This window comes from Dipodomys ordii, unplaced genomic scaffold, assembly GCF_000151885.1.
Source record: "Dipodomys ordii isolate 6190 unplaced genomic scaffold, Dord_2.0 Scaffold3, whole genome shotgun sequence".
NCBI classification, from domain to species: domain Eukaryota; kingdom Metazoa; phylum Chordata; class Mammalia; order Rodentia; family Heteromyidae; genus Dipodomys; species Dipodomys ordii.
This window is the reverse complement of record NW_012267219.1, coordinates 18,465,065-18,489,951: the sequence shown is the minus strand read 5'-3', so window position 1 is coordinate 18,489,951 and position 24,887 is coordinate 18,465,065. Positions and strand designations below refer to the sequence as shown.

Sequence of the window (24,887 nt, the reverse complement as noted above, 5' to 3'; positions counted from 1 at the left end):
AGAACAGAGATGTGAAGCTATAGAAGACAAGGTACTATGATTTCTTTTTTAATAAGTTTTTTATTGTGAAAATACCATACAGAGGGGTTACAATTACATGAGCAAGGTAATGAGTACATTTCTTATCAAGCATTGTTGCCTCCTCCTTTGTTTTTGCCCTACTATCCCTGCCCTCCCATCTCCACAACTACACTCCCCCCCCCCCGCAGCCCACGCCCGCCAAAGTTGTAAAGTTCGTTTTTCAACATAGCATTTTGTACATCTCACTGTTGCAAAGGGTCAACCTGTATCCCTATTTAAACAATTTGTTTTTTCCCTTCCCCTCCCCAAATTATCCCAACATCAAATACAGTGAAAACAGGGGTTATACCATGGGGGAGGGATACAAAGCAACAAAACAATCACCCTATAAATATGTTAGAAACAATACCAAGAACGAAAAAAACTTGTGTCCTTATCTTGGGGTTCATTTCATCTAACATCATCTTATCTGACCTTTTCTGCTTGTCTTAGACATATACTAGTTATTACAAATAAGGGAAACCATGGGACCTATGTTTCTTTGGGCCTATACTATGATTTCTGGAGGCAGTGTAGGGCTTTGAGGGATGTGTGCCTAGGTGGGCTTGAAGGTATGGGAGTTGGTGTCAATTGTCCTGTTGAGGTCATTTTTGTTTTTGTTTTGTTTTTCTTCCTCTACAAAAGACAGAAGGTAGAACTTTGTAACAGTTCTGTGCCTACTTAATACCTCTTTTTAGTGTTGATCAAATATATCAGAAGATCAAAGTATCCTTAACGATTAAAAGTATACTTTCTTATTTCTTTTTCTAAAAAAGTCAATGTAGTATGTGTATTTGTCATCCTCCTCCCTTTCCTTTCTTTTCATACTTCTCAACATCTAGAACTGTAAAGAATTCCAATAAGCTTATTATAATATTTTCATTTTGTTCACATGAAGGCATGGAGGCGCACACACACACACACACACACAAACACACACACACACACACACACAATTGCATGCCTTGCACGAGCTTTCTTCTCATTCTTTCTCCTGCCTTCCCCTTTCTCCTCTCTTAGGGACAATAAAATAGGTTGGGGTGGTTAGTGTAGTCAGGGCTCCTAGGTGGAAATGACCTAAAACCTGGCTCCATTATCTTATCAGTGTACTTAAAATGATACTGTATTTTTTTAAAGAGCCAAAATATATAGCCATTCACTATTGCAATGCATTTTATAAAACAATCTTTCAGCTGGTCAAATAAACAAGTCTGTCATATTTGACTTGCTATAACAAAGCAGGCAAGTTAATTTTTCAGTTAATATTTTCCATTATGCTATGTTTACAGATTGGCATTAGCTTTTCTGAAGTAAAGAATTTTAAGTACTTAAGTTGGAAAGTTAAACCATGTTCAGAAGTTATCTCTGATTGAAATATCTCCCTGCACTCTTATCGTGCTTTAGTGTTTATGCATGAAGGAGACTAGCCAACAGATCAGCCATCTGCTAAACACTGACAAAGAAGGCAGAGAAAGGCTTGGATGTTTTCTGAACATGTTAGCCAAGCCTATAAAATACAGTGTCTGTTTTTCAAAAGTGAGAAATGTATCACTGCCTGACCTATGATATATAAACCCAAAAATGTACCAAAAAAGCAAATTAATCACATATTTTTACATTGGAACTCCAGTTCTCTAATTCTATCCTAATTATTTTCTTGATAATATTACAATTTCTACTCAATTCAACTCTACACTGAATATAAGATTCCTGTGATGACAAGGACCAATGATACAATCCTGCTACTTACATTTCCTATGTAAATGATAATTTTTGTGGATAACATAGGTAGAATTAATTTGAGTGGGACATAAACTAGAAGCAAAGATGTCTGCACTGACATTAATCAAGAGTTCACAAGAAAGACTAAAATAGTGAAATAACCCTTAACAAAAAGAATACATATAAAAGTGTGTTTATATAAAATATATCATAGTTTTTGGAGAATATCTTCTCTGTGAAATATTCCCTGGTTTCCTATCCCAAAATAACGATCTCTAAATTCCTACTACACATTTAGCTATGAGCTCAAAGCTCAACATGTAATATTTTGAAATTGTCTTGGTATTTTATGCATATTATTGGTTGATACCTCAGTACCCATTAAATATTTGCACTTTTATTAAGTAACTATGTATATATTTTATATAAAATTAAATATATTGTGTATACTTCTGGAGTATACAACATAATGTTTTGATGGCATATTATAAAATGGTTAAATCAGCTAATGAACATAACCATCACCTCATATTATTATCATTTTTGTGTGAGAACATTTACTATCAGCTGTCTTAGAAAGTTTCAGATGTCTAATAAATCAGCTTTAAGCACCAGATCTCTATCCATCATGTCTAAATAAAAGCAACTCTTAGAGTAGTATTTCTCATCAACCTACTCTAACCTTCAGCTAGTAACAATCCCTGGAGTTTTACTTTTTTAGATGCCTCATATTTCCTTTTTTCAAATATTTCTATTATCTTTAAGTAGTTATACAAATAAGGTACCATTCACCAAAGCAGTTTATGAATATAGTACATCTTGATATATGTCACCCCTTTCAACATTCTCACTCACTCTCCAAACACACCTCTTCACGTACTCATCTTAACTTGATGTATTTAATTTTTTGCCATTCATCAAAGCATTTTCTGTATACAGTGTATCTTCATCTGTGACATCACTTCAACATTTCACCCCCCTTCAACCCTACTTCATCCTTCTCTTGTTCCTTTGGCCCCATCTTCCCCCTTTCAAGTACTCATTTCTTGTTACTTATTTTGTTTCACTTAGTCTTTTTAAAGAATTATACTATTTGTACTCTCCATAGAGTCTATTACACTTCACTTAACCTGTTGTAGCCCCTTGCTTACCATACAGTGTGTTGACCTGTAGATTTATAGGCACATTCTAGCTACCACACATGAGGGCAACCAGGCAACCTAAATTTATCTAGGTTTGGCTTACTTCACTTAATGTAATTTTTTCCAAGTCTTTCCATTTCCTTATGAATGATGCAATAGTATTCTTTCTGATGGATAAGTAGAATTCCATTATGTATATATACAACATTTTCTTGATATGTTTGTCCATGGAGGGACATCTGGACTGACTCCATATCTTGGCTACATAAAATGAAATGGTTGTGCTGGCAGCTTTAGTGTGGTGTTGCTTGTGCTCTATTCCAAGAGTGGACTTTCTGGGTCATAGGTTAGCTCTGGGTTTAGTTTTTTGAGGAATGTCCATACTGCTTTCCAAAGTGGTTGAATAGCTTAAATTCCCACTAACAGTGTAATAGAGTTCCCTTTTAGACCCATCCATTCTAGAATTTGTTATTGTTAGTTTTCTTAATATTGGCCATTCTAAATGGTGTTTGGTTGTTTTGTTTTGTTATTTTTATTTTTGTGGATCATGGGGCCCAATTGGGCCTGGGAGCCGCCACTCAGCGCTTCAGCTCAAGGCAAGTGCACCACCACTCGAGGCACAGTGTTACTTCTGGCTTTTTCTGTTTATTTGGTGCTGAGGAATTGATCCACGGTCTCATGCATGCAGGGCAAGCACTCTTCCACTAAGCCACCTTCCCAGCCCCTAAAGTTGTTGTTTTGATTTGCGTTTTCTTTATAGCCAGTAATAATGAACATTTTTCATGGGTCTTTGGGCCACTTCTACTTCTTCTGAGAAATCTCTCATTAAGTCGCTAGCCCATTATTAATTGAGTTGTTGTTTCTTTGAGGGTTTATTGCGGGGGGTGGGGAGGGAGGGCGGGGGGAGAGAGTAATTCTTGGAGTTCTAAGAATACTTTGGATACTAGACCCTTATCTGATGTATAGCTGGTGAAAATATTCCCCCATTCTGTGGGCTTTATATTTAGCTTGTTAGCTATGTCCTTTGCCATGAAGAGACTTTTAAGTTTGATACAACCCCATTTGTCCAGTCTTTCTTTGATATGTTGACCAGTGCTTAGAGCCCTAGTATTTCCCCTACCCCTTGATATAATATTTTCATGCTTTCTAGCCTTACATTGAGGTTTTATCCATTTTGAATTTATTCTGGTGTAAGATGATATATAAGAATCTAGTTTAAAGGCCAAGGCAGCCCCTTTAGTCATAGCCTAAACAAATAAATAAATAAATAAAATACCTAAGAATTAACCAAAGATGGGAAGGATCTCTAATGTAAAAACTTTTAGAAAATTGAGAAAAAAAATTGAAGACTTAAGGAAATGCAAAAACCTTCTTCATGTACAAGTCATTATGTCGAAAACCGAACTTTACAACTTTGGTTGGGGTCGGGGGAGGGGGAGGGTTGGGTAGGGGGGTAAGGGAGAATGGGAAGGGATGGGAAGGGGAAACAAAGGAGGAGGCTGCAATGCTTGATAAGAAATGTACTCATTATCTTGCCCATGTAATTGTAACCCCCTCTGTATGGTATTTTCACAATTAAAAAAAAAAAACAAAAAACAAAAAAACAAAACCTTCTTCCATGCTCCTAGACTGGAAGAATTAATGTCATGAAAAGTGGCAATACTGCCCAAAGCAATTTACAAATTCAGTGCAATACCCATCGAACTCCCAACATCATTCTTCAATGAAGTAGAGAGAGAGCAATCCAAAAATTTATATGCAATAACAAAAGACCCCAAAAGCAATCCTTAGCAGGAAGAACAGTGTAGTTGGAGGAATAACTACCAAACTTTAAATTCTATTCAAAGCCTCATATTTTTAAAATGTTTGGATTATCCTTTATCTGCAACACCAATGCCTTTCAAAACAGCAAAATCATTTTACTTAAGTTACTACCACTGTGCTTTTAGCAAAATAAATTTAATCCATTAATGTATTTACAATGCACTATGTGTTCTTTTGTTTCTTTTGTATGTTCTTCCTCTACAGTATAACCCCTGTTCTCACTGGATTTGATGCTGGTATTCTGCACCTTGTATATACATTTTTGTAATTTGGGGAGGGGAAGGAATATTGGGGAATGCTTAAATGGGGATGCAGGCAGACCCATTGTGACGATGAGATGTACAGGACATTATGTTGAAAACCAACTTTACAATATCAGGGTGGGGGGTTGGAGCAGTTGGGGAGGAGGGGAGGGAAGAGATGGTAGGGGGATAACAAAGAAGGAGGTAACATTGCTCGCTATGAAATGTACTCATTACCCTACTCATGTAACTGTTACCCCTTGTTGATACAAGGGACACAGATGTATTTTGCTGATTTTTCTTCCAGTGACAAACCACCTTTCTCAAAATCCAATTTTAACTAATGCCAAAATGCCTAACTTACTGCCACTAACACCAAACATTTCATTTTTTGGGGGGGGTCCGGTCGTGGGACCTGAAAACTCTGGGCCTGGGTGCTGTCCCTCAGCTCTTCAGCTCAAGGCTAGCACTCTACCACTTGGGCGACAGCACCACTTCCGGCTTTTTTCTTTTTGCTTATGTGGTGCTGAGGAATCGAACCCAGGGTCTCATGCATGCAAGGCAAGTGCTCTACCACTGAGCCATCTTCCCAGCACATTTCATTTTTTTTAAGGCTGAAAGTTTTTGAAAATAAAATGCTGTTGAATTTGATAGGTAGCAGAGGACGGAATGGCAACAATTAACTGACATTCTAATTGAGTCAAACTGTCTAAATTCAAAGCTTGCTCCATTGTGAGCTACATGGCCTTGAATGATTTACTTACCAAATGATGGTTTCCTTCCATATCTATAAACCAAAGACACTAATCAGGAAATTACTATATAATTTATATATAATGATCAGTGTAAATCAATTAGACTAGTGACAGCTAAGCTCCTATTAGTTATGTAAACATTTTAAATACATTGATAGACTTTAAATCACTGTCGTTAAACTCATAAATAATACTTACAGAAAATCATCTCTTATGTTCCCATTAAAAGTGCCACACAGACCTAATGTTCTTCTTTTCCATGTACTAGTGAGCTGAATGTAAATTCTTTCCCCATCAATAGCAAATAGGATCTTTAAACCAAATGTAGTTTTTAGAAGAATAAATAAGGATGACAGAGTTTGAATATCAACAATACCTTCAGGAAAAAAGCATATGTAAGTTAGCTTTGAGACTTACAGGTTAAATAAATAAATAAATATGTGTGTGTGTGTGTGTGTGTATGTGTGTGTGTGTGTGTGTGTGTAATACTACATTGTTACACTTGTACTAGGACTGATCTTCCTATAAGTCATTGTTTTCTCTCTCTCTTTCTCTCTCTCTCTTCCTCTCTTTCTCTCTAATTTTTGTCACCTATGACTGGTTTCTTTTTCACATTTCTCTTTTTCTCCCCCAATTTCCTGGATCTTCAATAAATATTAATGTCTGTGTTTTCTCCCTTCCCTTCCAAATTCTATACCACTTGATGTAAAGAGTAGATGTTTCGGACATGGGGGGGTCTCCCCCATTTCTAACTGAGAATCTGTGACACACAGAAGCCAGTAAGTGTTTTGTACTCAGCCAATGAGGAAAGGTACCACTGAGGTTGTGTTTGTTGTTTTTTGTCTTATGTACAGTCAATGCACTGAGAGCCTTAGTTTCTTACCATTCAGACTGAAGCCTTGGTTAGGACTGGTGATGATTTGTCCGCCCCTACTGAGGGTCACTTGTTTGTTAATATCATCTTCTAGGATTAGAGTTATAGACTGAAGGCAGACCAAGCCAAGGTTCTGCATTAAAATCAAATTATCAATGAAAGGAATGAGAGCCAGACATAGACACAGAAAGTGGTAGAGAAGATGAGAGAGGAGAGATGAGTAAACAGAGAGACAGTGAGAGAGAGAAGGAAGAATACTATAAATACAAATTAATCCTTGAGCATGATATAATGAAGTAACTGTCCATACATTTCACGTAGCCCTGTTTCTAATAAGATATACTTTCCTATGGTATAATAAATGAGCCACACAAAAATATTTTTATGGCCTTGGGAATTGAACTCGCGTGCTTTCAAGGCAGGCATTTCACTATTTGTGCAAAACTTTTTTTTGCCTTGTAGAAAAGGGTCTCATTTGGTGCCTACACTGGCCTGGGTTCTTGCTTATCCTTCACAGTGTTGCTGGGATGAAAGGTATGTGCCACTATAGTCAGCCTGAGCTAACCTTGAAATCCTCCTCTATCTCCATCTAACATGTAGGTTAGATTAGAGGCTTGAGCCACAGAACCTACATTTCTTTCACATTTTGATATCTCTAAAATCAAAGTACATCATGCAATTAATGATATGTCATGATTGTCAGCATTTTCCCCTCCTCTTGTGGTATGAAAGTATCCTAATTAAGATATGACATGTAAGCATGAAAAATAAATGTTCTTCTTATCATTTGAGATGCTGTCTTACCTGCTCACAGTGAGCTTTCTGTAAAGTAATTGTGAATCTATCTTTTCCAGTTCCTTTCACAAGGATGTACTGACACATGCCAATAAAAGAATAATGTCGGCCATCAAAAGTTGTAAAATGAGAATCACCCACAACAGAGCATTGAACTACCAAAAAAAGAGAGTGAGAGAGAAAAGGATGAGGAAAGAGGAGGAAGAAGGGAAGAGGAAGAAGAATAGGAAGAAAAGAAAAGGAAGAGTTGGAGAAGGAAGAGGAATAACTTATGTTAATTCTTAAATAGCAGGAAGTCACTTAGGATAAATAATCACATATCAAAAAGAACATCTGAAGAGCTTGCATTTTACTGATGTGAGCAAATTTATTAGACTAAGTTAAAGTATTCAAATTAATTACTTAGTGAAATTTAGAACTTGTTAAAAGTTCTTCCATATACTTTAAAGTTTTTATTATATTTATACATGTTACAATAATCTCCTGCTCAAGGCTATCATTTACTCAATTTTCCACTTATCCTCAGTACAAGCATTTGTAGATTATCATATTCTTTGCTATATAGAGCTGTCTTTATTAAAAGCAGAGCTATTTTTCATTCCAATTGTCTTAATTATGACATTTGCATCAAACATATTTTCAAAGATTACCTGGACAGTCATGCTCAGTGCAGTTCCAAACTCCGCCAACACACACACTAAATGAAATTTTAAATATTAATTAATGACTTATAAAAGCTGTTAATATGTGTATCAATATTTTAATTAATATAGTAAAATATATCATGTTTACAGGTTCTGAACAGTCTATCTTGAAAAACATCTCTACAAAAGTTTGCTGATTTTGAACTGAACCTCAGAAATTATTACCTATAGTCTATATACATTTAATGTCTTTGGGCATTGAGGAAAGAAAATAGATGTTGTCTTATGTACCTTAACACAGATATGAGTTTCAGAAAACAGAGCAGACCATGGCTAATTATCTGATCCCATTTCTCTTACAAACACTGACACCAAAGAGAAAAGATGGTGTCTAGTCTTCTGACCTTTTTGGATTACCCTAAAAAATATTTCATGCTTAACTAATATAATAAAGAATTCTAAATCTTTCAAAACTGGCAATATAGAGTCACTTTTTTTAATTATCCAATAGAAAAGCTCAGGGACAGCATTTGTTTGCACTATATGTGAAAATTAATTACAAAGTATAGGAAAATACAAGAAATGCATTTGATGGGTGACAGATTTCATGGAATTACAAAGGGAACTAAACTAGTAGGCATGCCATCATAGAAGAAATTATAGAGAGACAACTTGGTCATGCAATTTAAATAAAATTTCAAACATATCCAAAAATGTTTGGAATGACAATAAGTATATACTTTTAAACATGTTATCTCTCATGAGTAAGTTGTTAACTAGCTAGATATCAGAAACAATTAACCATACATTAATCACATACCATTCAGTGCACTCTTGTTCAATTTTGGAGCCAACTGAATAAGCTAATCCATGAAAACTACAAGGGCAGTTTTCCAAGGAGATGCAAGTTCCATTTTCCATTATGAGCCCTATTTAAGAAAAGTATATTCCACATGCTTAAAGGAGATTTAAAAATGATTGCTTTTCAAAATATAATAATGCAACTGACTTTGCTTTTACACCTGCTTATACTAGGTACTGATAGTACAAATTTCTCTCAAAAAGGATTTTTGACTCTCAGTAGCTACATTGTAAGGGTCTATTTTGGTGCATTTCAACTTTTCTCTCCCATGACTCATGAACATTATAAAAATATTTTGTGTGTATATATATGTATTAGAGAAAATTTATATACACATTTATATACATGAACATAGCAGACTGGAACCCAATAAAATGTCTTTAAGTGGAGAGAAGGTAGCAAAAAGGATAAAGGAAGAATAATATAGAAGAGGTAAATTTGATGAGTACATTATAAACATGTACATAAATATCACAATGAAATCCATTTGTAGGATTAATTTATTCTAATTTAAAAGCTCAGGTTTCATCACATAGAATAAGAGTAATTAAATACTGCTGCCTTAAATTTGAGGGACAAACAGATATTTATGATACTATCACACAGATAACAAAGAAGGAAGTATTGACACTTAATTGTCTGACACAGTGGTACTACATTTATTATATCTCTCTGACAAATAAAGAATAAATCAAGCATGTTGCTATGCCTATTTCATTATACATACCAAGACTTTGTAGGAAAAAACACTGACTTATATTTTGATCCATGGATTTATCATTAGATACAATCTCCTTACCTTGTCATTGATTGTAGTGGTTCAATATAGTGTGACCAAAAGAACAATAGACTAAAAGTAAACCTGCTCATTTCCAAGTAATCTTAATTTATATTAAGATTTTGACATTAGGAAAAAATCATTTAATATCTCTGGGCTTTGTGTGTGTGTGTGTGTGTGTGTGTGTAGATATGTGTATGTGAGATGCTAGGAATTGAAACCAGCATGTGAAAGCTATGCAAGCAGCTTATCACTGAGCTATACCCTCAAAATTCTTCCTTTTTAAGTCTGTAAAAATAAAAGGGGTTTGGGGCTGGGAAGGTGGCTCAGTGGTAGAGCACTTGCCTTGCATGCATGAGGCCCTGGGTTCGATTCTTCAGCACCACATAAGAAAAAAGAAAAAAGCTGAAAGTGGTGCTGTGGCTCAAGTGGTAGAGCGCTAGCCTTGAGCTGAAGAGCTGAGGGACAGTGCCCAGCCCAGAGTTCAGGCCCCATGACTGGACCAAAAAAAAAATAATAAATAAATAAAATAAAAGGGTTTGAATAAATTTTCTCACCATTCTATCAGTACAGTGAATCAACTTGTAAATTGAAAACCCTTTTTTTAATCACCTGCAAAGTTATTTTTTCATTCAAAATACTAAAATTATATCCAGCTAAAGTCTTATTTTGGGATAGCAGGTGAAAAACAAAGGAGGGGTAACAATGTTCCACAAGAAATGTACTCATTACCTGACTCATGTAACCGTAACCCCTCTGTACAGTATCTTTACAATAAAGTAAAATTTTAAAAAAATAAAAAATGAAAGCTTTTTCTAAAACTTATTTGTATCTTTTAGAAAAATACAAATATGTGAATTTGTAAATTTGCTATAAGAAACTTAGGACTTTACATTCCAAGCATTCCTTGGACATTGTCAAATAGTAAGCCTTTGGTGAAAGAAAAGCAACCATACCTCTCAGTCACTTCAAGGACCAAGTCCTACTAAGGTGAAAAATGGCAATACTCTTCATTGTTCTGAGAGAGGACAGCAAGATCAAGATGTGACACTCAGATAACTGAATGTTGGTTTCCATGAGAGCAGACAACGTACTTACCATCTGGGCAGTAACATCCATCCAGACAATGCAGATTGCTCCCAAGACATTGCTTTTCAAATGTACAGGTAGGTGGGCAACAACTGATACAGTCCCGATGGACAAAGCTGTCATCACATTTATCAACTAAAGGGGCAGAGAAGCTTAATTTTACTCACATCTCTTTCAGAAAATTTACAGGAATAAAAATACTTAAGTTTACACATACAGTTGTATAATTTAAAAAAAACTTGAAGTCATCAGTTTTGAGTATTAAAGTAAATGTTAAGTTGCAATATAAGACTAAAGTTAACTGCATAGCTTGAAAAGTAAACACATACTGCAAGCTGAAAAGTCATCTCTCCAATCTTGAATAGGGAAGCCAGCATGAGAACAGGCTCTGGCATACTCAGTGGCTGCTCGGCAGTATGTTTCATCATCATCAGTTCTAGGAAGTGAAAGACAGAGCAGGATTAAATAGTAAGCACTGATGGAACCTCTGCTTCAGAGCTACTAATTTTTAAACATGCCCATTATTCGGGTATCAGCTGATGTCATTTTGTATGTCTTCAGAATATAACTTATTAGGGTTAACAAGGTAGAAAATATATAAACATAGAATCTCAGCTAATTAGGTTTAAATATACTATCTTCACTAAAGTCTTTCAGTAAGTACACTACAATAAGCACACTACTTATCTATTGAGTCAAGTAGAATCCATACTGGAAAACATTTCTATTTAATAATGAAATTCTTATCAGTCTCTCTCTCTCTATGAATACGTGTACAGAAGAATTTTTAATGCACAAACTCTCCCAGATATTTTAATAATCATACAACTCAGATAATAATCATACTACTCAGATAAAATTTAAATCCCATTAAAAGAGATCAAATTCTATCCCAACAAAAACTTCAAGCATGAAAGTCTTTTCCAAGCACCATGCTCTTAATTGTCCACATTCTGAAATACAATAATGTCACTAGTCTATGAGGCTTAAAATTATTTCTATCATTCTTCAACACTCTTCAATAAGATTCCTAAACATTCTTGAAAGATTAAATAAACAGCATTTGGCTGAAAATTGAAAAGAAGATCTTGAATTCTTTACTAAAACTCAATACTTTTATATCATTGCCAAGAGTAAATAATCACTTTTTCTTGTAGTCACTTTAGGAGCTCCCTCAAACAATAATTTCTTACAGGATCTGCCAGTTCCCAAAGCAGATTAACAGGTGCCTTAAATAATAAACAGGTTTTATAACAAGGCAATAGGCTTGTTTTCCAACCTAATCCAAACTGAAAATTGAATAGTTAAATATTTTTAAAGATAATGACCGTAAGAACATTCCTTTGTACGAACCTTAACATTTAAAATGCCTGTGTTGTAAAACTCGCCATCTCAAATTACTCTTATCCTGGGCTCCTGTAATGGAAGTAAGGCAGCTTACCCAGTCCAATTAATTCAGCTTTAGCAGAAAAAGAACGTGGACATAGAAACTTTGGAAGTTCAGAAAATTCTAAAACTACAAATAAAAGGAAATTCTTTCTGAAAAGCAGTATAAGCTAAATATTGTTGGATTCCTAGAAAGACATTAAATTCAGGATTTACTTTAAAGAGTGTGCATGTCGGGAGTAGAAGATGGAAAGAGGAATGGTGAATGAATACAGACATAAGACTCCATGTGTATACATGAAAATGGAATTAGCAATAATGGACATGTTAAATTGTAACTCCCCTGTACAATGATTTGGAGATAGCAACAGATTAAAAAAATTAAAATTAAATTATTTTTTTAAATTTTCATTGTAAAGGTGATGTAGAGAAGGGTTACAGTTACATAAGTTAGGTAATGAGTACATTTAATTTTGACAAATTTCACATTCTCCCTCACTTTCTCGTAGGTTTTTTTTCCTCCATCCCCCTCACACACACACCAAGTTGTATAGTTCATTTCCAACACACTGTCTAGTGAGTAGCTGAATTTTTTCTGTGTGTATTTCCTACAATTAATGGTGATTTGGGAAGTTAGTAAGTGATTATTGGTTTCTCAACAAAATGCAACTTAAATTAAACTATCATTTGTTAAATGTCTACATTATTCTAGTAAACATTCTAGACATATTAACATACAGTATCTAAGGAAAGAAGTGTTTACCACAGTGTATCAAAGGAAATAAGCCTTTATTTTAAGTGTTAACTTTAATTTTTTTAAAAATTAACATTATAATAATGGTTTTTTTTCAAGAAGATAGTAAAAAAGAAAAAAAAATGTTTGTCTCTACCATAGTTGACTTTGGCATGGTAAAATTAAAATCATTTCCTTGCTGTAAAGTCTGATATTCTTGGAAGCAAAGTCATAAAAAGCTTAAAGGTCTGGTATTATATCATCCTTTAATTTTCACCTCAAATACCACCTCCTATATGGAGTCTTATAGACACTCCCTGAGAGTCAGGTCTAATTCCACATGCTTAGCACTTTGCCCCTAGAGCATTGAGTCACTGCTGGAGACCTGCCACACTAAAGTCTGGGTTCACAGGCCAAAGGCCACTTCTAGCCTGATTCTGCTTGTCCACATGTCACACAATGCTCAGTTCAGAGTACATGCTCAAAAAGTCGAGCCTTGAATCAAATTTAGTATGCCATCGTTATCCAAATAGGAAATTAATTTGTGCTAACCCAATTCACTTTTTTATTTCCATAGTATAAGAGCCTTGTGATTTCAAGAGACACACCTTGCCCACAAAAAGAAACATATTCTGGGATAGTAGGGGGAAAACAAAGGAGGAGGCAACAATGCTTAATAGGAAAAACAAAGGAGGAGGTAACAATGCTTGATAGGAAATGTACTCATTACTTTGCTCATGTAACTGTAACCCCTCTGTTCATAATTTTTACAATAAAAAAATGTAAAAAAGTAAAAAGAAAAAAAAACATTCTGGGGCTGGGAAGGTGGCTCAGAGATAGAGTGCTTGCCTTGCATGCCTGAGGCCCTGGGTTCGATTCCTCAGCACCACATAAGCAAAGAGAAAAACCCGGAAGTGGCTCTGTGGCTCAAGTGGTAGAGCACTAGCCTTGAGCTGAAGAGCTGAGGGACAGCGCCCAGGCCCAGAGTTCAGGCCCCATGACCGGACCCAAAAAAAAAAAAAAATTCTGAAAGTGAAAGGCTGGAATAAAATCTACCAAGCAAATGGCCCCCATAAACATGAAAGAATTGCAATCCTAATATCAGATAAAAATAGACTTCAAATTAAAATTAGCAAGAAGAAATAAAGAAGGTCATTACATACTAATTAAGGGATCTCTTCTTCAGGAAGATAATAAAATGCAAAATATCTATTCACTAAATAACAGAGCACCTAAATTTATCCAAGAAACACTACTTTCCCTCAAATATCACATAGATCCAAATACTTTAACATACCACTATCCCAGCTGGATAGATCAACCTGGCAAAAACTCAACGGAGAAATCTCAGATCTAAACAACTGCATAGATCAACTAGACTTAGCAGGCATCTACCAAATATTTCGCCCAGTAGCATCAGAATACACATTCTTCTCAGCAGCACACGGATCATTTTACAAAATAGACCACAATTTAGGTCACAAAGCAAATTTGTCCAAATTCAGAAATATTGAAATTATGCCCTGCATTCTTTCAAAACACAAGGGAATAAAATAAATATTCAATACCAAAAGCCAACAATGAAAATCCTGTAACACATGTAGGCTGAACAACACATTGTTGAAACACGAATGGGTCATGAAAGAGATTAGAAAGGAAATTCAAATGTTCATGTTATTCAACAAAAATGAACACACAAATTATCAGCTCCTCTGGGACACAGCAAAGGCAGTACTCAGAGGCAAGTTTATAGTTCTGAGTTCCTACATCAACAAATTGGAGAGATCTGAAACCAACAATTTAATTAGACAGCTGACCCTCCTTGAAAAAGAGCAGCAAGATAAACCCAATCCAATAGATGGAAGAAATAATTAAAATTAAATCAGAATTAAATGAATTAGAGTCTGAAAAAAACATAGAAAAAAAACAACAAAACAAAAATCAACAAAATCAGCAAAAAAATTAACAAAATTGACAGACCCTTAGCAAATCTTATCAGAAAGAGAACACACCCATATAAACAAACTCAGAGATGAGAATGGAAACATCACCACAGAAACAACCAAGATTCAGAACATTATAAGGGAATACTTTTCAATCCTTTATGCTAATACCTTTGAGAACCTGGAAGAAATGGACAATTTCCTAGCAAATATCGACATGCCCAAACTAAACCAAGATGAGTTAAACCAACTTAACAGACCCATAACAAGTATCAAAATAGAAATAGCAACAAGAGACCCCACACACAAGAAAAGCCCCGGACCATGATTTACAGCTGAATTCTACAAGGCCTTCAAAGCAGAACATTCACCTCCAACTCTACAATGAAACTGAAAGTGAAAGTTCATTACCAAACTCTTTCTATGAATTCATCATACCCTCATCCCCAAACCAGGTAGGGACTCATCAAAGAAAGAGAACTATAAACCCCTTTCTTTGATGAACATTGATGCAAAACTTTTCAACAAATTTTTGTCAATTGACTTCAATAACTCATCAAAAAAATCATACACCATGATCAAACAGAATTAATTCCAGGATGCAAAGCTAGTTCAATATATACAAATCAATCAATATAATTGATCACATCAACAAGAGCAAGAATAAGAGCCACATGATTTTCTCAATAGATGCAGAAAAAGCATTTGACAAGATCCAACAGCCCTTTATGATGAAAGCTATGGAAAAACTATGGAATCCATGAAACATTACTCAATAAAATAAAGTCTGTGTATGACAAACCTAAAGCCAGCATTGTACTTAATGATGATGAAAAGCTTAAGGCATTTCCTCTAAAATCAGGAACAAGACAATGATGTCCACTCTCTCCACTTCTCTTCAATTCAGTATTAGAATGCCTCGCTAGAGCAATAAGACAAGATACAAACATAAAGGGGACCCAAACAGGGAAAGAAGAAGTAAAACTCTCCTTGCAAATAATATGGTCTTGTATTTAAAGAACCTCATGAACTCCACTCCCAAGTTACTCAAGCTGAGCCATAACTTTGGCAAAATAGCAGGGTATAAAATTAAACCTCAAAAATCAATGCGTTTTCTGTATGCCAATAATGGGAAGAGAGTGGCTGAAATCCTTCTCTTAATAGCCCCACCAAAAACAAACAAACTAGGAGTTAACTAAAGAAGTGAAGGACCTCTATGATGGAAACTTTAAAAACCTGAAAAAGGAAATTAAAGCAGAACTAAGGAAGTGGAAAAACCTCCTATGCTCATGGATTGGGAGGATTAACATCATGAAAATGGCAATACTGCACAAGCCAAAGACAGCATTGCTAGTTTTCCTTGAATCTAGGAAGTGGCCATGTTTCCAAGTTTAGACCCAAAAGACTTTTCTAGGTGAAAATTCCTGAAACATTTAGGCCAAACAATGTCAGTCCTCTATTTTCTATTTTTCTAAGGACTAAACATGGACATGGCATTGGGAATAACACACTAGGCTAAAGAGATGGTATAACAACAACATTGCAGTCACAGTGAGTGAGAATTATGGGTACATGAGCATGACATCAACTCAAGATCATTTACTTACACTTTCATGTGAGAGAAATACAAATATCCTGTTTAATTTAATCCATTGTTACTTCAGCTGTTGAAGATGGCAAGTAGTATTATAAGCTAATCAAGGAAAAGCGGTATTTTTGGACCTATGAAATGATATTCATCTCACTCTACATGAGATATGTGTATAAAGATGTTAATGAAAAGACTCATGGACAGTGGTCTAAGAAATCACATCAAGTAAAGGACAATTTAAAATTAAAATTCTTTATGTATAGCTAAATAAGGGCTAGAGCCTTCCTAAGGAGACCCTCAAATAGAAGAGACTGAGTAAAAGAACAAAGATCTAATATGCCCCTCTTAAAAACAAACAAAATAAAATAAAGATGACAGAACTTTTAAGTATGCAGTAAATTCACTGTTCACTATTTTAGGCAGGAAGCTATTTTAAAGGGGAAGCAGTTTTAAAGCTTTTCTGTTAGTTCAGGAATCCTTGAAATTTTGACACTCTTCATAGAAACCAGGGCATAACTGAAATTATTCTGATTGAAAAGATTAAAAAACTCAATTTAAATTTTAAAAATACCACTATATTCATTGCTTCTGTAAGAATCTCCATTTAACTAAAAAGTGTTTGGAAACAACACAATTCCATACTATCTCAACCTTTCTTCTGTGTTGTCACCTTTGATAAACTCAAACCTCTTAACAAGCTGCTCAAGAGTCGTCACAGTGGCATTATTCAATCATAAGCCAATTTATCTTTTACAAAAAAAAAAAAAAGTTCAAATGGCCAGACACTTGTGGCTCACACTTCTAATACTACCTACTCAGGAGGCAGAGATCTGAAGAAGGCAGTTCAAAGCCAACCTGGGCAGAAAAGCACATGAGACTTTTAACTCTAATTAAGCACCAAAAAAAGCTGTGCATGGAGCTGTGACTCACTAACTCTTTTAAGAATTCAGAAAACATGCAGGTATACTAAAAGTCCTTACAATTTTTTGAATTTTCATGCTGTCTAATCACATACACTTGGTAATTTCTTTAAACGATTACTCCATTTCAATGGTGGGTTATTTCTCTTACGTCCTATGATAAATCTGTTGCCAAGACAATTTCCTGTTGTAGCTGCTAGAGTGATTTCAAATGGCATCTATCCTTGGCTAGGAATTGATTTTCTACTAATGCTAATTTACAGTTATTTCCTCACTAAAACTATATGGGTGACACAAGACAATTTTCTGAGAAATGCCTGTGATTTTTGCCATCTCATGTTTTTCTTTTTTTCACTTGTTATGACAATTTTTAGCAATATTACAAAATACTGCTTATGTTCACTGTCAATTAGCAGTAGCTATGAGATCCAAAACATATTAGAAGCATACATATGTATAAAATTCAGTTCTTTTACTATTATGATAATGATTTTACTTTCATTAGCATTCTTCACATCCATATTGAATTTTATATATTTCAGGCATTTTTGTGTATGTTTGCTGGTACTAGGGTTTGAATTTAGAAGCCAGACACTATCCCTTAGCTCTTTCTGCTCATTGTTGGTGCTCTAACACTGAAGGCACAGCTTTACTTCTGGCTTTATTTGGCTAATTGGAGATAGAAGTCTCATGGTCTTTCCTGCCCTTTCAGTTTTGAACTACAATCCTCAGATCTCAGCCTCCTGATTAGCTAAGATTTCAGGCATGAGCCACCAATGCCTACATCAGCACTATTTTGAAGAAATAAAAATCTATAGACATCTCTACAATCCCTAAAAGGGATAGTAGCACAAAAAAAATGTTTTAAAGCTACAGCATTGTGGTCATGAAGTTATGTAAAATATTTATGTTGTAACTGTAAATTTTATTGTAGGGGGAAGAAGAACTTAAGTTTGAACTAAGAGACCCCAAGTGCTGTCATTAAGCCATGCTTCAAGCACTTTTTGCTTTAGGTAATTTTTCAGTCAGGGTCTGACACTTTTATACCAGGATAGCCTTCTACTACAAATCCTCCTATCTATGCTTCCCTCCTACCTGAGATTATCAGTAATTGAACCACTGTGGCTGTCTTACTTTTTGCCCAGACTGTGCTCAAACCATGATTCTCTCAATCTCTGCCAAGCCATTATATTCTGCCTCATAGTAAACTTGTAACAGTCATTACAATACAGTTTACTTTTTATATAAGTACTGTGTTTTGCAAACTGCTAGGAAGGCTAAGCTACAGAAGTGCATTTCACATAAAGAAAAGGGTTATGGCAAATTCTAATCATTTCACTTACTTGCAAAGGTCATTAACACAACTGGCAATATATAAGTATGGATCAATATATTCATGACAGCTTAGAAAAGGGAATTGCAACAGTATCTGGCACTTGAAGAAGATTGCCTGTGAATAAACAGATGCCAGTTACCAGGACATATTGACTAATGTATGTCTTCTTATTTTCCATTTTTACTAATCTAGTTCGCCGATTCTGTTCTTACCAGGAAAGAGAGGACCATTTATGTTTAAGAACTTTAATCAACAATTTTCTATCCACATATTTTCATGATAAGTACTGCATTTATAAAACTCATTGAGTTTTTTAAATAATCCTCAAGTCATTCCCTTATTGTCGTTATATATCCTAGACTTAATTTTTAACTTAATATTTTAACTATTTACAATTAAAAAACCTCATGCTAAACATAGAAACAATTCATTTATTTTGAGTTCAACCTGCCCAAATTACTCACATCAAATTTACCTCAAATGCTGGCATTCCACTGGAACATGGGTTTGGAAAATCTGAGGGTGTGGGTACACATTTGGTGTCATCTGGAGTTTGCACCAACCAACTGTTTGCAAACATTGCGATGTCTTCTGTGTAGTCCTCTATATTTCATACAAACATACAAACAGCCATGATTATATCAAGTTCAACTGTCGTAGACATTGTTCTTCAACATTAACTTGCTGTTCAAAAAGTTATACTTAATTTTATAATTACCAATATCATATCAAACTATAACGTTCTTTCAGCATAATAAAAACTAAACTCTATAAACATAAATACCAAATAAGAATTAGTATAATGGAGAGAAAAAATCAGACTATTGAAATAACAAAGAGAAAGATAGAAGGCAAGCTAGTGCAGCATTCATACTAAGCAATAGTTAACTAGACAGCATTCAGTTTGTGCTCAAGAAAAGAAAAATATTTATAGAGTTAATGCATAAATAAATAAAAGTTTGCTGAGAGATCTTTCAGACAGTTGTCTCATGATAGTTGACATTACTCAGAAGCTTGTTAAAATTGCTTTTCCCTTTTGAAAGGCCACAATAATTTTTTTGTTGGAGTACTTAGGGACATTCCTGTAAATAATTACATAGACAATAAAAACTAGAAAAGGTACCTAGAGAAGAAAAATGTAAGAAATGAGTCTTTTTCATCTAAATATGCTTAACTATAGACCTCAATATGCTCAAGAAAGAGCCCAGTATTAAGAATCCTCAGCCTTTCCCAGCATTTGTAGCACATATATGAGCTAACAGATGTTTGATACTGAACATTGTAGACTCTTGTTTCTAAATCAAGTTTGAATTATCTCACTATCTGACCTGTGAGCAAAGTATACAAAGTGAATCTGCTCTAATGAACCTATTTAAAAGTGGTGAGAAATTATTTTTAAAGTTAATTAACAGTCACAATTTGTTTGAAAATACCATGCTTTAAAAGTCTGAAGAAAACAAATGCTAAAAGGGATGTGGCCTAAAGGGAATTCTACTACACTGTTGGTAGGAGTGTAAACTTGTTCGAGCACTCTGGAAAGCAGTAAGGAGGCTTCCCAAAAGACTAAACATAGAGCTTCTCTATGACACAGTCATTCCACTCCTGGACATTTATCCAATAAAACACAAAGAATGCCACACTAAAGCACCAGCACAACCTTGTTCATTACAGCATTGTTCACCATAGCCAGATGCCCTAAGCAGATGACTGGATCAAGAATATGTGGTATTCTATTCAATGGAATTCTACTCATCCATCAGAAAGAACAATATTGTACCATTCATGAGGAAATTGAAAACTTGAAAAAAATTATACTAAGTAAGCCAGACCCAGAGAAACATAGGTTGCATGGTTTCCCTCATTTTTGGTAACTCGAATGTGCCTATAAATCTATAATCAAACACACTAGATGATTAAAAATAAAGAGACTGGGATATACAGGTCTTTAGATAATCACACAGTAAGACCAAAGGAAGATATTCAAAGGAGCAGCAACAGATAGCTATGTGCATATGATCATATAAAATAATATTTTACAAAATGAATTCCAAGAAATTGAAACAAGAGATTCTTGTTATTGTTGCTGCTGTTTTTGTTGTCTTTTCCTTTTGTTTGTTAGTTTATTTATATTTGGGAGGGTGGGGGGGGCACAAAAAAGTGGGACAATGAGTGAACAAATACAACACCTCTACAATAACAATAAAATACATTTTTAAAGAAATAAAATAAGAACACCTTAAAAAAGACTAAAGAACCAAAATATTTTTAAAGGCATATATATTTCAATATTTATGCACAAACTAAATAACCCAGGCAATCATTAAGAGTCCATTTTAACCCTGCTGTACTACACATTTGGCTTTTTTTAATACTACATTATAATCACAAAAGAGTCACAAAGGTGTTTATCATGAAACTTTAAATCAATACCTAAGGCGTTGTAGGAGCTTACTAAACTACATTAGAATGCTTCATGTGAAATACACTTGAGCCCAATCATCTAGTATCCCTGCTGTGATGCTTTTGATAGTGAAAAGGAGGCTATGGATTACCATGCTGAGAAGGAAGCCTGAAGATCAAGACCTGCATATTGGTGCCTAGTGAGACCTAGCCATCACGTACAAACACAGAGTTCTCAACTAGACAAGAAATTCTGAAAAGCCAAATTTCTTTGTGAATTCATGCCTGAAGGATAGATAGGATTGCAGGGAAAACACAGTTTTAATTACTGTTAGACATATAACTCAATGTCAGTCAAACTCTTCTCTAAAGAGTAATCGGCAAAGTACAAACTAAGTTTCAAAAACAAAACAAATTACTAGGCAAGTTAAAGCCAAAGATAATAAGACCCATCTGCAGACATTTTTTTTACTCTTTCAGGACTTGGTGAGACAAAGGACAAAGGATGAATCAATGCAATAGTGATACTCATAAGACACTATGTTGGAAATGAACTTTACAGCTTAGGAGGGAAGAAGGGGAGAAAAGGGGGAAGGGGTAGCAATGTTCAAGAAGAAATGTACTCATTACCTTGCTTATGTAACTGTAATCCCTCTGTACATTGCCCTTACAAAAATTTTTAAAAGGGGGGACAGTTTTTTTTAAATCACATCTCTAAAAGTTGCTGTAGGATTTTTTTTAATTACTTGGTCATATAAAATTGTGAAGAAGCTGAAACATCTCTTTGGGATCTCCCCACATGCTTCCTACCCACCACCCAATAATTCAACACAACTGCCACCTGCCAATTTCCTCCCTTCTAGTCTCCTGACGGCCTCTTCTGTGCTGCATAGTTCTCTTAGGATGCTCAACCACCTATTTTCCGGGTAATGGAGTCTGTCTAGCCCTTACTCAGCCCCTAACCTGATTCTCTATCTCTATCAAGATAGTGTCATTTCCTTTCCTGACCTCCACAACACGTTCCCTGGGTATCCTGGGGTTAGTTGCCAAAGCACTCTTGTCTAACACTAACTCTGAGAACTGGACTACTGTTCTTCGTGTAGCTTTGATATAGAAGAAAAATAATAAATTATCACTAACTAGTTCTGGTTAAATCCAAAAGCCAACTTTCTAACTCACTCTGAAGTTTTCATATTTGTCATATTGGTTTTATGTGGTTTTATGGAGTCTTGCTGTCTAATCCAGGTCCTAGTAAAAGACCTGAGGATGCATTATCCCTTACAGGCATATTTGTCTGCATTTGAATAAGGCTGCTAAAAAATACTCGAATGCATCTTCGAACAATTTCATTTCAGCTGCAGTACAGGTTTATTGAGAAATGCTTAGAGAGTGAAATGTACTGAGTATTATCTATATGTCAAACATTCTAAGTATTTTACACTAATTATCTCATTTAATCCTTGAAATTCTGTAAAATGTAAATCATTATATCATTAAAATTAGCAACTGAATAAATAGCAATGATTCCAGAGCCCACACTCTAAAGTGGTATTTTTAATGTCCCTTAAAACACAGCATATAGGTTACCCATATCTATTTATGTCTAAAGCATAACAAAAGTTCATTTGTAACAAATTAGAGTTTAGAGGCAATTATTCTTATCTAAATAAATCTAAATAAACTTATTTAAATAAATGGTGGGCAGTCAATCAGATCTGCAGTCCAACCCTAACAGTATCTTTACAAGATCCATGACATTGGATACATCACCTGTGCTTCACTGTAAAGCTAAGAAAACACTGTCCAGCTTATAGTTTGTTGTAAAGTTTGGAAATATGTAGCCATTGTGTATATTAACTGTTACTATTAATAGTAGCAAAGTATATTGTTACTGAGGCTAACAATATTATATATCCATTGCTTCTAACCAACATGAAAGTTTGGAATTATTTTCCTGGACAGCTGAAGAAGCTGATCATCTAAAAGATTAAGTGGATTACATTACAGAACTTGTAAGAGCTGAAGCAAGGTTCAGCACAATAAGAGAACTGGTGATAAGAACAATATTCTTCTTTTTTATACCACTACATGTAAACCTAAGTTATGATTATGGCTCATGGTCCTCTTGCTCTATTGCTACTGGGCACTAGTACCTGTACTAAAATAGATTCTATTACTAATTACTCATGATTTAGACTTAATAGTTAATCAGGTAAATATATAAAACGTTTCTGAATTACTATTCAACTTTTATAATCCCACTCACATATCATTTATCTTTACAGAATTTGTTAGTTGTTTACTCCCCATCAAGATAGAGTAAAAAACAAATTTTTGTTCTAAAGCAAACATGTTAGACTCCAAAGGGTTTGAACTACGATACCAAAAATCCAAGACCAGAGAGATCAACACCTCATTCCCTGAAGTGTGCCAAGTTGCTTAATATAGATACACCACTAGATGCAGAGGCACAAGCTCCAGACAGAAGGTAAATGGCTCCATTAATATTTACTGAACATGTGCTTCATCTTCACTTAGGAAATGTAAACCAAGTTCATGGTTTTCAGTAATGACCTTAAATGTTTTCCTTTTCAACCTAAGTGAAAGGCAGTTAGAGCCAGGGACTTTCCTGGTCTGTGACACTTTGAGGTTCTAACTGCTTGATGAGAGGAGAAAGGCTTTGGAAAGTACCCACATGTTTCTTTCTGCTTCACTTACCTTGTTGGATGATGAAATCATCAGACTGAATGTCATTGTAGTTTCCACACAGGCCACATGATTTCCCTTTATGTTCTTCAGGCAGTTTGAGATAAACTCCAGATATTCCATCCCAAGCCAAAGTAAAGCCAAAGGTTGTTTTTACCAGAATGTAGTCAGCTAATTTCTCAATGAAAACCTGTCCAATTGTCTGAGGCAACGTTAAACTTAAAAAATAGAGTAAAAGCCATCTAAGAATCATGATGAGCCATTAATTGCAGAGATGTATTTTCTTCTTGGAGTGACCAGATAGTAATTAAAAGGACCTTATTATCATTGAAGAAAGTATTCAATGAGATCCCCAGAGCAATCATCCAACAAGAAATTTCAACATTCTTGAAAATATTAAATATTATTTAATATTAAATGTCAACTAATAATACCAATTAATTACAATTAATATTGTGATAATGTTAGTAATGTTCATTCTAAGATGAAATATTAATTCTTCTAATATTAAAATTTTAAAAATGATAATACTCTTGTGCCATTGTGAGTTAGTTACATTTACAATTGTATACTTATTTTAATCAACCAAAAATTCACACATGCCCTTGCCCATGTAATTATAACCCCTCTGTATGATATTTTCACAATAAAAAATTCACACATGCTAATTATAGGTACATTTTTAAACCTAAGAAGTAGCTTTGCCTCTTCAGAATGTAAAGGTTTTCAAGTATTTTTTATCTAGAGACTTAAATATAATCTAATAATTCTATTCAATTTCAAAGTAAAAGTAAACAGCAGTTAAAATATACAAACACAGTTGAGTTCTGATTTTGTTTAACTGAATTTTTTAAATGGCTATAAGAAAATAGCTTCAATCACCAAAATGGCAATTTGGAATCAACCAATGTTGCTAAAAGAAAACGCTTAGGGATGATTAAGTTCTCATTTACAATTTTAGTGTTGCAAGAAATAGGGGCTGGGAAGGTGGCTCAGTGGTAGAGCGCTTGCCTTGCATGCATGAGGCCCTGGGTTCGATTCCTCAGCACCACATAAGCAAAAAGAAAAAAGCCGGACGTGGTGCT

General features: G+C 34.8%; 1 protein-coding gene across 1 annotated transcript in view; it reads right to left on the bottom strand.

Moving 5' to 3' along the window:
• Positions 1–24,887, bottom strand: part of Otogl (otogelin-like) — a 148,014-nt gene that overhangs the window by 107,704 nt on the left and 15,423 nt on the right. The window contains exons 8-17 of the mRNA XM_013018769.1: positions 23,815–24,020; positions 19,172–19,299; positions 18,704–18,810; positions 11,117–11,223; positions 10,797–10,922; positions 8,879–8,987; positions 8,065–8,111; positions 7,424–7,569; positions 6,629–6,752; positions 5,944–6,121 (exon numbers count right to left, since the gene is read on the bottom strand). Of these exons, the coding sequence (XP_012874223.1) occupies positions 5,944–6,121; positions 6,629–6,752; positions 7,424–7,569; positions 8,065–8,111; positions 8,879–8,987; positions 10,797–10,922; positions 11,117–11,223; positions 18,704–18,810; positions 19,172–19,299; positions 23,815–24,020 (1,278 nt within the window). The remainder of the gene's footprint in view (positions 1–5,943; positions 6,122–6,628; positions 6,753–7,423; positions 7,570–8,064; positions 8,112–8,878; positions 8,988–10,796; positions 10,923–11,116; positions 11,224–18,703; positions 18,811–19,171; positions 19,300–23,814; positions 24,021–24,887) is intronic.